The sequence below is a fragment of the Salvelinus alpinus genome, chromosome 2 (genome assembly GCF_045679555.1).
Source record: "Salvelinus alpinus chromosome 2, SLU_Salpinus.1, whole genome shotgun sequence".
In the NCBI taxonomy this organism is placed as follows: Eukaryota; Metazoa; Chordata; class Actinopteri; order Salmoniformes; family Salmonidae; genus Salvelinus; species Salvelinus alpinus.
The window spans coordinates 31,632,027-31,649,526 of NC_092087.1; the positions used below are offsets into that span (position 1 = coordinate 31,632,027).

General features: G+C 47.6%; 1 protein-coding gene across 9 annotated transcripts in view; it reads left to right on the plus strand.

The window, feature by feature from the left end:
* Positions 1–17,500, plus strand: part of LOC139558886 (forkhead box protein P4-like) — a 168,172-nt gene that overhangs the window by 123,595 nt on the left and 27,077 nt on the right. For 2 of the 9 annotated variants that reach the window (XM_071374402.1, XM_071374413.1), the window contains exons 5-10: positions 1,502–1,597; positions 4,387–4,497; positions 6,502–6,643; positions 10,830–11,052; positions 13,277–13,375; positions 16,767–16,865. In XM_071374402.1, coding sequence (XP_071230503.1) covers positions 1,502–1,597; positions 4,387–4,497; positions 6,502–6,643; positions 10,830–11,052; positions 13,277–13,375; positions 16,767–16,865 — 770 coding nt within the window. The remainder of the gene's footprint in view (positions 1–1,501; positions 1,598–4,386; positions 4,498–6,501; positions 6,644–10,829; positions 11,053–13,276; positions 13,376–16,766; positions 16,866–17,500) is intronic. The other 7 variants (XM_071374415.1, XM_071374423.1, XM_071374419.1 and 4 more) reach the window with 5 other exon arrangements.

Consider the following 17,500-nt stretch of genomic DNA (forward strand, 5'->3'; position numbering starts at 1 on the left):
TTTGATTCTCCAACAAAATGGCCGCTGCAGAACACCTGTCCCTCCTCCCTCCACCCCCATCCCACACGTACACACACCCCTCTGCTCAGACTGTTACCTCAGTGATAAGTCAGGCAGCCCATAAATAACATGGGTCTGTCTAACATCTGTCTCTGGCGCTATGGCGACGCCCTTGACATGCCGGGTACTGTAGGGCACCAAGATTTACAGGGCGCCTCAAACCTCACTACACCCCCTCTTGCCCTGTATATACACACGCACGCACACACACCCACCTCTGTCCAGGTGTTTCAGGTGAACATTAAATAACTCTTTTTAAAGGAAGGAAGTTAAAACAGACGGCTACGTGGGTCTCTCCATGGCTTCAGCAGCACACCTCCCCTAGAGGGACAGAACACTCCTGTTGGGTCATGCTACTGCATCTCTCTAACTCATTCACCCTTTTACCACGTGAGAGTCAACCTTTTATCTCCAAGGACGTGTGTGTGTGTATCTGATCATGCTAGTGAGTTTCTCTACCTCTTCCCCCCCGTTGAGAAGGCACTTCCTGCAGCTTCCCTGCACACATTATACACCTATACACATTACGGTAACGTGTACCTGCTTTAGTTGCTGGGGAAACTTGTTGTCTTGTAGTTTGTCTGTAAAGCTTGTCTCGTTCAGAGGCACAACAATGATGCACGGCCTTCATGGAGATGCAGAAGAGAGAGAGAGAGCAAAAGAAACCGTGTACACCACATATCACACACACACACACACACACACACACACACACACACACACACACACACACACACACACACACACACACACACACACACACACACACACACACACACACACACACACACACACACACACACACACACACACACACACACACACACACACACACACACCGCCTCACTCTCACTGCTCTTGTTATGCTTTGTGTTTCTGCAGCTAGGCCTGAGGTTTTCTTTCACAGCAGGCTTTTGAAGATTGAAATGTTGTTGACTCAATTGTCTTCCCTTTTCTCTTCCCCCCTCTCTCTCTCTCCTTCCTTCTCCCTCCCTCTCTCTCACTCCCTCTCTCTCACTCCCTCCCTCCTTCCATCCCTCCCTATTTCCCCCCTCTCTATCACTCCCTCCGCCTCTCTCTCACTACCTCTCTCCCCCTTTCTCCCTCCCTTCCTCCACCCTCTGTATCCCTACCTCTATCCCCCTTTCTCCCTCCCTTTCTCCCTCCCTCCACCCTCTCTCTCCCTACCTCCCCCCTTTCTCTCTCCCCCTCTCACTCCCTACCTCTCTCCCCCCTTTCTCCCTCCCTCCCTCCACCCTCTCTTTCCCTACCTCTCTCTCCCTCCCCCATTTCTCCCTCCCTCCCTTTCTCTCTCTCTACCCCTCCCTCCCTCCCTCCCTCCCTCCCTCCCTCCCTCCCTCCCTTTCCCATTTCTCCCTCCCTCCCTCCCTCCCTCCCTCCCTCCCTCCCTCCCTCCCTCCCTCCCTCCCTCTCTCTCCAGCTACAGGAGTACTATAAGAAGCAGCAGGAGCAGCTGCATCTTCAGCTTCTGACTCAGCAGCAGCAGCAGCAAGCTGGGAAGCAGGCAGCCAAAGAGGTGAGACCCCTACGGAGCGATGTTATCAAGCGCACTTACAAGCACACTCGTACACAGTTGAAGTGGCCAACACGTCAGTTAGGGGATTGTGGAGTATGTAGGGCACATGGAGGTGAAGTGCTGTAACTTACAGAGTGTTTGTACTGGGGCAGAGCTCACACCTCTTCTACCCTCCTCTATTCATCATCCTCTTTCCCTATCTCCTAACGTCCTCCTATCCTCTCCTTCTCTCCTTTCCTCCCTCTCTCCTCTTCCGGTCTTCTTGCCTGTGTTGTGTAGTCTGGCTCTCCAAACAGGGGTTATAGTAGTGCATATATTTCATTGTTCTGCACTAACACACCATGGTAAACCTCACTGATAGAGAGCTCTGTGTTAATGCAGCATAAGGATTCATTTACATGGCTTCTGCGTTATGCCTTGTGTGTGTGTGCGCGCGTGCGTGAAGCCTGAGGTAAAATCCTTTTGTCGCCTCACTATCGGAGTTGCCTGACACACTTTTAATTGTCAATTAACCCCCGCAAGCATTGAAAACTGTGCCAACACACACACTCCTCCACCAGGTCTAACCACACTAACAGGGATCCCGGTGGGTTTCAAGCAGGATCACAACACATAACGACAAAGAGCATCCAACAGATCACACCAGATTACTGTCAAATAGGGTGTGTTGGGAGGGGGCTTTGGTTCAATTTAGGCTTGTGAGTTGTCAGAGGTGTCTAAGAGAGCAATCATAAAGGGATTCTCTCACAAAAACAAACACACACACATACAGTACATATTCCCCATCCAACCTTACACACATACAGTACATATTCCCCATCCAACCTTACACACATACAGTACATATTCCCCATCCAACCTTACACACATACAGTACATATTCCCCATCCAACCTTACACACATACAGTACATATTCCCCATCCAACCTTACACACATACAGTACATATTCCCCATCTAACCTTACACACATACAGTACATATTCCCCATCCAACCTTACACACATACAGTACATATTCCCCATCTAACCTTACACACACACAGTACATATTCCCCATCCAACCTTACACACATACAGTACATATTCCCCATCCAACCTTAAACACATACAGTACATATTCCCCATCCAACCTTACACACATACAGTACATATTCCCCATCCAACCTTAAACACACACAGTACATATTCCCCATCCAACCTTACACACATACAGTACATATTCCCCATCCAACCTGACACACATACAGTACATATTCCCCATCCAACCTTACACACATACAGTACATATTCCCCATCCAACCTGACACACACACAGTACATATTCCCCATCCAACCTGACACACACACAGTACATATTCCCCATCCAACCTTACACACATACAGTACATATTCCCCATCTAACCTTACACACATACAGTACATATTCCCCATCCAACCTTACACACATACAGTACATATTCCCCATCCAACCTTACACACATACAGTACATATTCCCCATCCAACCTTACACACATACAGTACATATTCCCCATCCAACCTTACACACATACAGTACATATTCCCCATCCAACCTTACACACATACAGTACATATTCCCCATCCAACCTTACACACACATACAGTACATATTCCCCATTCAACCTTACACACATACAGTACATATTCCCCATCCAACCTTACACACATACAGTACATATTCCCCATCCAACCTTACACACATACAGTACATATTCCCCATCCAACCTTACACACATACAGTACATATTCCCCATCCAACCTTACACACATACAGTACATATTCCCCATCCAACCTTACACACATACAGTACATATTCCCCATCCAACCTGACATTTTCAGAGAGTAGAGGAGGGATGTGGCAGGGGCAGAGATACAGAGAATAGTGAGAGAGAGTGAGAGAGAGAGAAATGGAGAGGGGGGAGGGGGAGCGAGGGGGGAGAGTGAGAGAGAGGGAGGAGAGAGGGTGAGAGAGAGAGAAATGGAGAGGGGGAGAGGGAGGAGCGAGGGAGGAGCGAGGGGGGAGAGAGGGAGGAGCGAGGGGGGAGAGAGGAGAGAGGGGTGAGAGAGGGAGGAGAGAGGGGGAGAGAGAGAGCAGGTAAGAAAGAGAGAAGACTTCTAGGGAGCTCATGGCCTACAGAGACCATTGTGGGAATCGCATGAGGAGGCTCGGCCTAGATCTTCCCTCTTTTCTCCCTCCCTCCTCTGTCATCCCCCTCTCCCTGTGGACCCTCTCTCCCCTTGCCTACAGCGGTCAGCCAACTCAACCGTGACCAAAGCAAACCAGTTGTGGTTGACTTGCATGTAGAGACCGTGTCTGATTCCTTTTCTATTTTTTTTTACTCCTGTCCGATTCTCCGGTTATATTTTTCCTGTAACAAGCAGACAAGTGCAAACACTGGTCACAAACACTGGTCACAAACACACACACACACACACACACACACACACACACACACACACACACACACACACACACACACACACACACACACACACACACACACACACACACACACACACACACACACACACACACACACACACACACACACACACACACACACACACACACTAAGCTGATGTGTGATGGCTCACCGCTCCCACTGTTGTGGACATATATCCTCCCCTGTGTACAGCTAAAGCCTGATCTACAGTCTAACTCACTGCCTTATAGCAATCAATAGTCCAATGCCTCCAGCAGTACAACACTGGTTGTTTTCTTCTCTAGCTGGTGGTTAATTGAATGGTTAATGTCATTGATTGGCCAGAGTCTCCACTCACCTGGTGTCCCAGGTCTGAGAGGAAGAAAGAGAAGCAGCACTGCTGAGGACCTCGAGGCCCGGAGGTGCTCACCCTACTGGTTAGAATGGGTATGGCAGGTAGGTTACATAGGCCTACATAGGTCACCTACTTATCAAGTGCTCAGGGCATAGGGGTTAGATGAAGGGCCTAGGGGATATATTTATGGGGAGTACTACACATGAGTACTCAATCAGTCCTTCTTAACTTATTCTGATGAATAGTTGTAATAATAATAGACACATCAAGTGGATGAATGGATAGATTCATTGAGTAAAAGCTCTGTGTGCTCTGCTGGTCACTCAACAGATGAAAAGAGGGAGAGCGGGATGGAGTGAGGGATAGAGAGAGGGATAGAGAGAGGGATAGAGAGAGGGAGAAAAAGTGCATTTTTTAACATGTGTACGTCAATGACTCACTTTTTGACCCCCTCTGTATTCTCTGAATGTTCCAGTTGTTTTCTGTGTTGAAGTGATGCTGAAAGAGTGTGTGACTGGTGCATTGGAGCTGGTCAGAAGTCAGCTTAATGAAGTGACTGTCTGTCACACTAGACGTTTGGGACTGGCAGTGTGTGTGTGTGTGTGTGTGTGTGTGTGTGTGTGTGTGTGTGTGTGTGTGTGTGTGTGTGTGTGTGTGTGTGTGTGTGTGTGTGTGTGTGTGTGTGTGTGTGTGTGTGTGTGTGTGTGTGTGTGTGTGTGTGTGTGTGTGAGACTGGCAGGCTCAGACAGTGTGTGATGTGCTCATAAATCACGTTGACAGCCTGTTACTGCGCTAGCTTTGGCCACTCAGCCGCGGCTAATGTAAACAGAACACACACACAATGAGTTAAAGAACCACTACCATGTCTCTGGAGAGAGAGGGTGGGATAGAGGGAGGTGGGGGGGAGATGGACAGACAGTACCAGAGAGAAGGAGAGATGGACCAAGGGAGGGAAAGTGTTGAACAGTAGAAGAAAGCTTCTAACAGCTTTTAGGTGGGCATCAAGAGCTACAGATAAGGCCAGGAGGTTTTCCTGACCACATGACTAGACCAGGAAAAACTCTAGGTCCTGGTTACATGGTCAGGAAAAGATCTATCTGTATACACTAAAGTATATTGTGCTTGGTCTACGAGAAGGTTGTTGAGTGTGTAGTTGTGACAGAAGTCAAGACAACAAGTGTAACATTGTAACTGGAGGGTCAGTCTCCTGCTGGAGGACTTCTCTTCTCTTCCCTCTCTGGAGGGAATGCCTGTTGTGCTGACACAGTGACCCTCTGCCTCCCTATATATATACACACACACACACACACACACACACAACCTACCTCCCCAGACGCCCAGTCTGGCAGGAAGTGACCTCGTGGCCTTCCTGTGAGTTCCTCCTGTCTGTTCAAAGGCTCGTCGGCCGCTGCTTGCTCTCCGATAGAAAAACCTCTATTTATTTATTTTTCCACCCCTCGTCTCCTCCTCTCTCACTCTCTCCCTCTCTCTCTCTCTCTCTCTCTCTCTCCTCTCTCTCTCTCTCTCTCTCTCTCTCTCTCTCTCTCTCTCTCTCTCTCTCTCTCTCTCTCTCTCTCTCTCTCTCTCTCTCTCTCTCTCTCTCTCTCTCTCTCTCTATTCCTCTCTCTCGCTGTCTCTCCTCTCCTTCTGTTATCTGGGGAAGATAAGGGCCATCTCTCAAGGGGGACATCAAACAGTGTAACACAGGCTTGGGACGGCACCGACAGGGAAACCAGGAAAGGGGACATTTATCACCGCGACACGCACTGACGTTATCGCCACATGCCATGTAGTCTGTACCACTCACCCCTTCACCTCCTCCCTCCATCCCTTCCTTCCCTGCTTCCATCTCTCTCTTTCCTCAAGAGTCCCCATACAACAGATTCAAGTTTTGGGGTCTCACAGTTTTACGTTCCAACACTGCTAGTCTGTGTGGAGTCTTTCAGACTCCATTTTACAATGTACCTGAGATGCATTGATGAAATGGGCTTCCTTAAACCTTAATACAAATGCTCTCCAATGGAGTGGGGTAGAAATACTGGGAAATACATTTTAGAGTTTTATCAACAACTAAGTAAGTACTTTCTCTCTCTTTCTCTCCACAGCAGCAGCTAGGTAACAAGCAGTTGGCCTTCCAGCAGCAGCTCATTCAGATGCAGCAGCTTCAGCAGCAGCACATCCTCAACCTGCAGAGACAAGGCCTGGTCTCCCTACAGCCCACTAACCCCATGCAGAGCCTGCAGCAAGGTACACACACCCAGCCTCACCTTTACCCAACCTCTCAAGTCCCATTACTTCCTTACCCACCAAATTCCCCCTCCTCCATACCTCCCTACTAGACATAGCCCAGAGGTCTGGTTGCCAGTTGGTGGGAGTGTTTTAGTGCTAATAATGACAGTACTAAATAGCTAGCACTACCCTCAGCCCAGCCATCATCTCAAGCTGTGTGCACACACACACACACACTCAAACACACACACACACACTCACTCACACACACACACGCACATGCACACGCACACGCACACAGCCCCAGTACCTACAGCCACATGTGAAGCCTGTTAACTTAGTCAGCTCATAAAAGATAAAAGCTGGGCCTGATTGTTTGTGGAAGGCAGTCATTTGGATAATAAGTAAAATATGCCACCAAATTCAGAGTTCCAAGAGGGGAAAGGAGGAAGTATCTATGTGTGTCTGTGTTAATGCTTGAGATGAGCCAGACACACAGCCCTTCATTCTTGTTCTGTCTCTCCCTAGTGTGTGTGTGTGTGTGTGTGTGTGTGTGTGTGTGTGTGTGTGTGTGTGTGTGTGTGTGTGTGTGTGTGTGTGTGTGTGTGTGTGTGTGTGTGTGTGTGTGTGTGTGTGTGTGTGTGTGTGTGTGTGTGTATGCTCGGCTCTTCATAACCAACCCCAGCTTTAAGAGTGTACACACGCATACAAACACACACACACACACACACACACACACACACACACACACACACACACACACACACACACACACACACACACACACACACACACACACACACACACACACACACACACACAGAGCTTTGGCGTTCCAAAGTGGCCGCAACATTACTAAATCTCCGACTGGCAAGAACACACACAGACCAGGATAGAGTTTCCTCCCCCATCCTCCCTCTCTCTCTCCCCCTCCCTCGCCTCTCTCTCTCTCTGTATCGCAGTACACTAGCAACCCCAACCCCCACCCCTCAGTTCTGTAGGCCTAGACTTTTTACTCCAGACTTCACCTCTAAAGTACTGCACACTGAATGAGTGTGAAAGACAGACTGTAGACGTTTTAAGATTAGAAGACTGAAATTTATCAGACAGCTTTAAACCCTGGGCTTTGGCATCTCCTCCTCTTTCTCTTTCTCTCTCTCTATCCCTCAGTCTCTCTTTCTCTCTTTCTCTCCTCTTCCTCTCTTTCTCTCTTTCTCTCTCCTCTTCCTCTCTTTCTCTCTCTCTCTCCTCTTCCTCTCTTTCTCTCTCCTCTTCCTCTCTTTCTCTCTCCTCTTCTCTCTCTCTCTCTCTCTCTCTCTCTCTCTCTCTCTCTCTCTCTCCTCTTCCTCTCTTTCTCTCTCTCTCTCCTCTTCCTCTCTTTCTCTCTCTCTCTCTCCTCTTCCTCTCTTTCTCTCTTTCTCTCTCCTCTTCCTCTCTTTCTCTCTCTCTCTCCTCTTCCTCTCTTTCTCTCTCTCTCCTCTTCCTCTCTTTCTCTCTCTCTCTTTCTCTCCTCTGCCTCTCTTTTTCTCTCTCTCTTTCTCTCCTCTGCCTCTCTTTCTCTCTCTCTCTCTCTCCTCTTCTTCTGTCTTACTGGCTCTCTCCCTCTCGTCAGAGTGGAATTTCCCTGCAGTGTGAAAGAGCCTATCCATTGTGACGGCTCAGCCAGGCGTGAGGAAGAGCATTCCTCTGGTCAGCCATGCCATACACACACACACACACTCATACACACACACTCATACACTCATACACACACACACACACACACACACACACACACACACACACACACACACACACACACACACACACACACACACACACACACACACACACACACACACACACACACACACACACACACACACATACATACACACCCTGGTAGCCCTGCCGCTCTGAGCTCCACTACACGTGGAGTGTGTGTTTGTGTGTGCGCTCCAATGCCCCGCATCAGCGTCCCTCCATCAGTCCGGTATGCATGTGTGAGTACATGTGTATGTGGTGGGCAGATTGTCTATTGAGTTTATAGAGTATATATACTTCATATTAGTTTTAGCATACATAGCTTACAGTTGGCTGTTGCAAACACTGAGAAACTGTAAATTAATCGTTCCTTTACATTTATTTGATTTGCTGTCGATTGGGGCGACTTCATTTCTGCGTTAATCTAACTTGACCCATGCATAATGTCTATTCCGACATCTAGACACACACACTAGTGGTTGCACACGCACACACGCACACACACACACACACACACACACACACACACACACACACACACACACACACACACACACACACACACACACACACACACACACACACACACACACACACACACACACACACACACATGCGGTATCCAATAAAGATAGCTGTTCACACAGACACATACATGCATACACTCTCTCTCTCAAACACACACAGATATACACACACACAGATATACACACACACAGATATACACACACACAGATATACACACACACACAGATATACACACACACAGATATACACACACACAGATATACACACACACAGATATACACACACAGAGATATACACACACAGATATACACACACAGATATACACACATAGATATACACACATAGTTCCATTCCTCTAGAGTGAGGATTTTGTTTTGGCTGGCTGAGAGGAGAATGTAGAAGGAGCAGACATAATATTTGGATTTCTGTTAGGATCATGTGTGTGTGTGTGTGTGTGTACGTGTGTGCGCGTGTGTGTCTTTCAGGGACAGCTTGGGCCAGATGCAGAGGGGGTCAAGGGGTCAGGTGTGTGTGATGGGGGGTTGCTGGGTGGACCTTTCTCTCCCCTCACAGCGAAATATGAGGAAAAATAGCTACAACATACACACACACACACACACACACATACACACGCACCCAAACACACTCAGACACAGCGCAGCAACAGAAGAAGCGTTGCTAGCATTGGACAGCAGTAATTACTAACAGGGAAGGCTGGGGAATAGGGGAGATGTAGAAAGAGAACAAAAACCTGCAGAAATTAGCTTTTAGCTTCCTCCAGTTCATACCCCATAATGTTCCTCATACTTAACCACTCCCAGGGGCTCGGCCCACTGAGTGTCTGTGTGAGTGCACGTGTGAGTCTCTCTGTGTGTGAGTGCACGTGTGAGTCTCTCTGTGTGTGAGTGCACGTGTGAGTCTCTCTGTGTGTGAGTGCGTGTGTGAGTCTTTCTGCGTGTGAGTGCGTGTGTGAGTCTCTCTGCGTGTGAGTGCGTGTGTGAGTCTCTCTGTGTGTGAGTGCGTGTGTGAGTCTCTCTGCGTGTGAGTGCTTGTATGAGTCTCTCTGCGTGTGAGTGCATGTGTGAGTCTCTCTGCGTGTGAGTGCGTGTGTGAGTCTCTCTGCGTGTGAGTGTGTGTGTGAGTCTCTCTGTGTGTGAGTGCGTGTGTGAGTCTCTCTGTGTGTGAGTGCGTGTGTGAGTCTCTCTGCGTGTGAGTGCGTGTGTGAGTCTCTCTGCGTGTGAGTGCGTGTGTGAGTCTCTCTGTGTGTGAGTGCGTGTGTGAGTCTCTCTGTGTGTGAGTGCGTGTGTGAGTCTCTCTGTGTGTGAGTGCGTGTGTGAGTCTCTCTGCGTGTGAGTGCGTGTGTGAGTCTCTCTGCGTGTGAGTGCGTGTGTGAGTCTCTCTGTGTGTGAGTGCGTGTGTGAGTCTCTGTGTGTGTGAGTGCGTGTGTGAGTCTCTCTGCGTGTGAGTGTGTGTGTGAGTCTCTCTGTGTGTGAGTGCGTGTGTGAATCTCTCTGTGTGTGAGTGCATACATGTAGATACATGTGTAACTGGATGGGGGGTTATGGTGGTTTTGTGAGTAATAACTAATATCCAATAACTCTAAATCTACACTCTCCTCTCATCCATCACTCTCCTCTCATCCCTCACTCTCCTCTCATCCCTCACTCTCCTCTCCTCTCATCCCTCACTCTCCTCTCCTCTCATCCCTCACTCTCCTCTCCTCTCATCCCTCACTCTCCTCCCCTCTCATCCCTCACTCTCCTCTCCTCTCATCCCCCACTCTCCTCTCATCCCTCACTCTCCTCTCCTCTCCTCTCATCCCTCACTCTCCTCTCCTCTCATCCCTTACTCACCTCTCATCCCTCACTCCCCTCTCATCCCTCACTCTCCTCTCCTCCCCTCTCATCCCTCACTCTCCTCCTCCACCCTGCAGCCATGTGTCCTGGGGACCTGCAGCAGCTTTGGAAGGAGGTGTCGGGGGTGCAGTCTGCAGAGGAGGCCCTAAAGCAGCAGCAGCAGCAGACTGGAGAGGGTCTGGACCTCAGCACCAACTCTACCTCATCCTCCTTCCCCAAAGCAAACACACACAGCACCCTGCACAGCCTGCACAACGGACAAAGCAACCACACCCCAAAGAGAGACAGATATAGAGACAGGTACAGTTGGGTGCTTTACAAACGTTTCATATGAATGCACCATCGAGGCCATATTTCAGAAATGTATTTTATTATCTGGGTTATTGTTAGATGACTGTGTCCCCCGGCGAGAGCTTGTTACGCGATGGACTGCTAGAGGACTGGCATTTTGAAAAGCTGACACACACACACACACACACACACATGCTCACACACACACACAAATGCTCACACACACATCTGATAGATCTAGAGAGAGTGTGATGTACAGTCGTGGCCAAAAGTTTTGAGAATGACACAAATATAAATTTCCACAAAGTTTGCTGCTTCAGTGTCTTTAGATATTTTTGTCAGATGTTACTATGGAATACTGAAGTATAATTACAAGCATTTCATACGTGTCAAAGGCTTTTATTGACAATTACATGAAGTTGATGCAAAGAGTCAATATTTGCAGTGTTGAACCTTCTTTTTCAAGACCTCTGCAATCTGCCCTGGCATGCTGTCAATTAACTTCTGGGCCACATCCTGATTGATGGCAGCCCATTCTTGCATAATCAATGCTTGGAGTTTGTCAGAATTTGTGGGTTTTTGTTTGTCCACCCGCCTCTTGAGGATTGGCCACAAGTTCTCAATGGGATTAAGGTCTGGGGAGTTTCCTGGCCATGGACCCAAAATATCGATGTTTTGTTCCCCGAGCCACTTAGTTATCACTTTTGCCTTATGGCAAGGTGCTCCATCATGCTGGAAAAGGCATTGTTCGTCACCAAACTGTTCCTGGATGGTTGGGAGAAGTTGCTCTCGGAGGATGTGTTGGTACCATTCTTTATTCATGGCTGTGTTCTTAGGAAAAATTGTGAGTGAGCCCACTCCCTTGGCTGAGAAGCAACCCCACACATGAATGGTCTCAGGATGCTTTACTGTTGGCATGACACAGGACTGATGGTAGCGCTCACCTTGTCTTCTCCGGACAAGCTTTTTTCCGGATGCCCCAAACAATCGGAAAGGGGATTCATCAGAGAAAATGACTTTACCCCAGTCCTCAGCAGTCCAATCCCTGTACCTTTTGCAGAATATCAGTCTGTCCCTGAAGTTTTTCCTGGAGAGAAGTGGCTTCTTTGCTGCCCTTCTTGACACCAGGCCATCCTCCAAAAGTCTTCACCTCGACTTTCTTGTGCGCCCTGAAGCCTTCTTCACAACAATTGAACATCTCTCCTTGAAGTTCTTGATGATCCGATAAATTGTTGATTTAGGTGCAATCTTACTGGCAACAATATCCTTGCCTGTGAAGCCCTTTTTGTGCAAAGCAATGATGACGGCACGTATTTCCTATGCAAATTGCCATCATACAAACTGAGGCAGCAGCCTTTGTGAAAATTAATATTTGTGTCATTCTCAAAACTTTGGCCACGACTGTACACAGATAGTGATACAGTGTGACTGATATGTGCTCCATGTGCCCTGTAGAAGAACTGTGCTGGAACTAATTCACACATAGTTACTATGTCTTTAGACTGCCATGATGTGTGTATCTGTGTGTAAGGTGTGTGTGTGTGTGTACAGTGTGTACAGTGTGTATAGTGTGTGTGTGTGTGTGTGTGTAGGGTGTGTATATTTGTGTAAAGTACTGTGTAATAAGCTGGTGTGTGTAATATTCTAGTGTAAACGGCCCTCAGGTCATTTGATTTGTGTTGTCTGGATTTCTCATGTGTTGTCTGGAGTGGAGCACAAACTACTACTCTACTGCCGTCCAGGGGCCAGTTTGGCATGAGTGTGTCTGGGTGAACATTATGAGATGAGGAGGAGGGGGAGGAGGAAGAGAAGGGGGAGGAGGAGGAGGAAGAGGGGGAGGAGGAGGAAGGGGGGGAGGAGGAAGGGGAGGAAGAGGGGGAGAGGGGGAGGAAGAGGGGGAGGAGAAGGAAGAGGATGAGAAGGGGGAGGAGGAGGAGGAAGAGGGGGAGGAGGAGGAAGGGTGGGGGAGGGGGGAAGAGGGGGAGGAGGAGGAAGAGGATGAGGAAGAGGGGGGAGGAGGAGGAGTGAATGAGGAAGGGGTGACCTGAGAAATGGTTTGTTCGAATGTGAGCACAAAGTAGAAAAAGTGTTGTGTGTATGTAGTGTTATTCTTTGTGTGTGTTTGTTGGGTATGTGTGTGTTCAGGGGAGATGTGTGTTTCAGATTGTGTGTGTTGAGGATGTTGGGGGTGCATCGGTATTCACCCGTGGGTTGTGTACATTTCATCTTTAAGAGCAAGACTCTTTGAATGGATCTCCTCCTTCAGCAAGGCAGACCTTGGAGATGAACACCTCATGCCTTACACCAAAGGCGGCCCACTATCCAGCAGCCAGTGAGTAACACACACACACACACACACAGACCTTGGAGATGAACACCTCATGCCTTACACCAAAGGCGGCCCACTATCCAGCAGCCAGTGAGTAACACACACACACACACACAGACCTAACATGCTGAGAATGAGGACATGCTCTCTCTGTGTGGGGGAAGTATAAGAGAGCTAGCTTCTGTGCTATTTGACTGGCCCATGCTAACACTACCCGAGCATTGCTAATAGGGAGGCAGAGGAGACTGAAGGGAGGAGAAAGGAGAGGGCTAGCATGCTACAGATAATGCATGGCTGATGTGGACTGGTGTGTGGTTGCCAGTAGTTTGTCGTTTCTGCAGTCTGAGCAGCTTCTGAACTGAGCGGAGTCAACCACAGCCAACACGCACGCACACACACACACACACACACACACACACACACACACACACACACACACACACACACACACACACACACACACACACACACACACACACACACACACACACACACACACACACACACACACACACACACACACACACACACACACACAGCACAACCACTGCCAGCACATCTGCCCAATGAGAGTGGACTAGAGGAGGAGAGGGGAAAAGAGAGGAAGGAGATGAGGGGATGAGTATGTGCTTGTCTTTGAGATGGTCCCATCTGTGAGAGGGATGGTTTGTGTTATACAGCCCTGTGATGTGGATCTGGGAGAAGCCTTAACCTCCTCCACACACACAGACACACACAAACACAAACACATGTGAACATTGCTGTTCCAGCCTGTATGTCTCTGGATGCTGGTAGATTTCATGTAAATAAACTGTGAACTCTCTGTGGGAGTATGTCAGACATGAGGCCAGGCTGGGCCAAACCTCATCTACAGCACACTGTGAACCCTATACACTGGCTACTGGACACACACCAAACACACACAGCCACTGGACCTGCCGTCACTGGCCTGGACCAGGCCCAAACCAGATTCAACATCCCAGAGCTACACACACACACACACACACACACACACACACACACACACACACACACACACACACACACACACACACACACACACAGAGAACTGTCTCACCACAATAAAGCATACAGCCATGTCCCAGAACAACCGGCATATGAGGGATAAGACCGCCGGCCTACACACCAATCAGGCGGGCCGTCTGGGTCTCTCTGCCCGCCCATACTGACTGGAGGGGGGGGGGGGGGGGGGGGGGGGTGACTGGAGCATTGTGAGGATGAACGTTTGAAACGGAGGAACACACATGTTCACTTTACGCTCTGATGACAGTAAAGGAACTACGGCCTTAGTGTGGAACAGTGGATGCCTGCACTGTGTGTGTGTTTTTGCTGCTCCGAGGCATGTTTCTGTGGTTCTGATGTGTGCTTTCATCTATCATTGGTCATCTCAAATGAGATCACTAATTCCTCTTCCCATACAGTATGTGTTGTCTGTACAGTATGTGATGTCTGTACAGTATGTGATGTCTGTACAGTATGTGATGTCTATACAGTATGTGATGTCTGTACAGTATGTGTTGTCTGTACAGTATGTGATGTCTGTACAGTATGTGATGTCTGTACAGTATGTGTTGTCTGTACAGTATGTGTTGTCTGTACAGTATGTGATGTCTGTACAGTATGTGATGTCTATACAGTATGTGATGTCTGTACAGTATGTGTTGTCTGTACAGTATGTGATGTCTGTACAGTATGTGATGTCTGTACAGTATGTGATGTCTATACAGTATGTGATGTCTGTACAGTATGTGTTGTCTGTACAGTATGTGTTGTCTATACAGTATGTGTTGTCTATACAGTATGTGTTGTCTATACAGTATGTGTTGTCTGTACAGTATGTGATGTCTGTACAGTATGTGATGTCTGTACAGTATGTGATGTCTATACAGTATGTGATGTCTGTACAGTATGTGTTGTCTGTACAGTATGTGATGTCTGTACAGTATGTGATGTCTGTACAGTATGTGTTGTCTGTACAGTATGTGTTGTCTGTACAGTATGTGATGTCTGTACAGTATGTGATGTCTATACAGTATGTGATGTCTGTACAGTATGTGTTGTCTGTACAGTATGTGATGTCTGTACAGTATGTGATGTCTGTACAGTATGTGATGTCTATACAGTATGTGATGTCTGTACAGTATGTGTTGTCTGTACAGTATGTGTTGTCTATACAGTATGTGTTGTCTGTACAGTATGTGTTGTCTATACAGTATGTGTTGTCTGTACAGTATGTGATGCCTGTACAGTATGTGATGTCTGTACAGTATGTGATGTCTGTACAGTATGTGATGTCTGTACAGTATGTGTTGTCTATACAGTATGTGTTGTCTGTACAGTATGTGATGTCTATACAGTATGTGTTGTCTGTACAGTATGTGATGTCTGTACAGTATGTGTTGTCTATACAGTATGTGTTGTCTGTACAGTATGTGTTGTCTATACAGTATGTGATGTCTATACAGTATGTGTTGTCTATACAGTATGTGATGTCTATACAGTATGTGTTGTCTATACAGTATGTGATGTCTATACAGTATCTGATGTCTGTACAGTATGTCTGTACAGTATGTGATGTCTGTACAGTATGTGATGTCTATACAGTATGTGTTGTCTGTACAGTATGTGTTCTCTATACAGTATGTGATGTCTGTACAGTATGTGATGTCTGTACAGTATGTGTTGTCTGTACAGTATGTGATGTCTGTACAGTATGTGTTGTCTGTACAGTATGTGATGTCTGTACAGTATGTGTTGTCTGTACAGTATGTGATGCCTGTACAGTATGTGATGGCTGTACAGTATGTGTTGTCTGTACAGTATGTGTTGTCTGTACAGTATGTGATGTCTGTACAGTATGTGTTGTCTGTACAGTATGTGTTGTCTGTACAGTATGTGTTGTCTGTACAGTATGTGATGTCTGTACAGTATGTGTTGTCTGTACAGTATGTGTTGTCTATACAGTATGTGTTGTCTGTACAGTATGTGATGTCTGTACAGTATGTGTTGTCATTACAGTATGTGTTGTCTGTACAGTATGTGATGTCTGTACAGTATGTGTTGTCTGTACAGTATGTGTTGTCTATACAGTATGTGTTGTCTGTACAGTATGTGATGTCTGTACAGTATGTGTTGTCTGTACAGTATGTGTTGTCTGTACAGTATGTGATGTCTGTACAGTATGTGATGTCTGTACAGTATGTGATGTCTGTACAGTATGTGATGTCTGTACAGTATGTGTTGTATGTACATCTGTTATGTTAGCTTCACATCATTCTAACCTGCTATTTTTCTCTCCCCCCTCTCTCCCTCTCTTCACCCTCTCTCTCTCTCTCTCTCTCCCCACACCCTCCCCTCTCTCTCCTTCCCTCAGCCACGAGGAGCATGCAGGTTCCCATCCTCTCTATGGCCATGGAGAGTGTAAATGGCCTGGCTGTGAGGCTCTGTGTGATGACATGGGACAGTTCATCAAGTGAGTAACATCCTGAAGCTGCATTCATCAACGACTCTCCTCCACACAGCCACTGTGTGTCAGTCAGCCATGCTACAACGGGCCCCTATTGGACGGGCGACTCTCCTCCACACAGCCACTGTGTGTCAGTCAGCCCATGCTACAACGGGCCCCTATTGGACGGGCTCCAATTGCTGACGGATTGTCACTTTCACTCTTCCTAGCATGACTTTCTAGTGACTAGTGTAGGACTCTACAGTGAGTACTACTATATCAGTCAGCCCAGACACACACTACCAGCGAACGCAGCAACTAGCCAGTGCTGAGTGTCAGTCAGTCAGTGTAGCTTTCTACAGCCTTCCATCAATAATGAATCAGTTGCTATCGGTTACATCAGGCTCCCTTGGTAGAGCAGAGCGTTTTGTTATTGTGTGTCCGTCTACATTATTTAACAGCTCTCTCTCTCTCTGTCAGCCTTCTCTGATCCCTTTATCCCTCACTTGAATCCCTCTATCTCTCTTTATGTGGTGTGTAGTGAGAGAACCTGTGACACGGTGCTGATAAGATATCAAAGAAACCGAGGCTACGCCTTATAAGATAGCCCAAGTCATTCAGCGTGTGTGTGTGTGTGTGTGTGTGTGTGTGTGTGTGTGTGT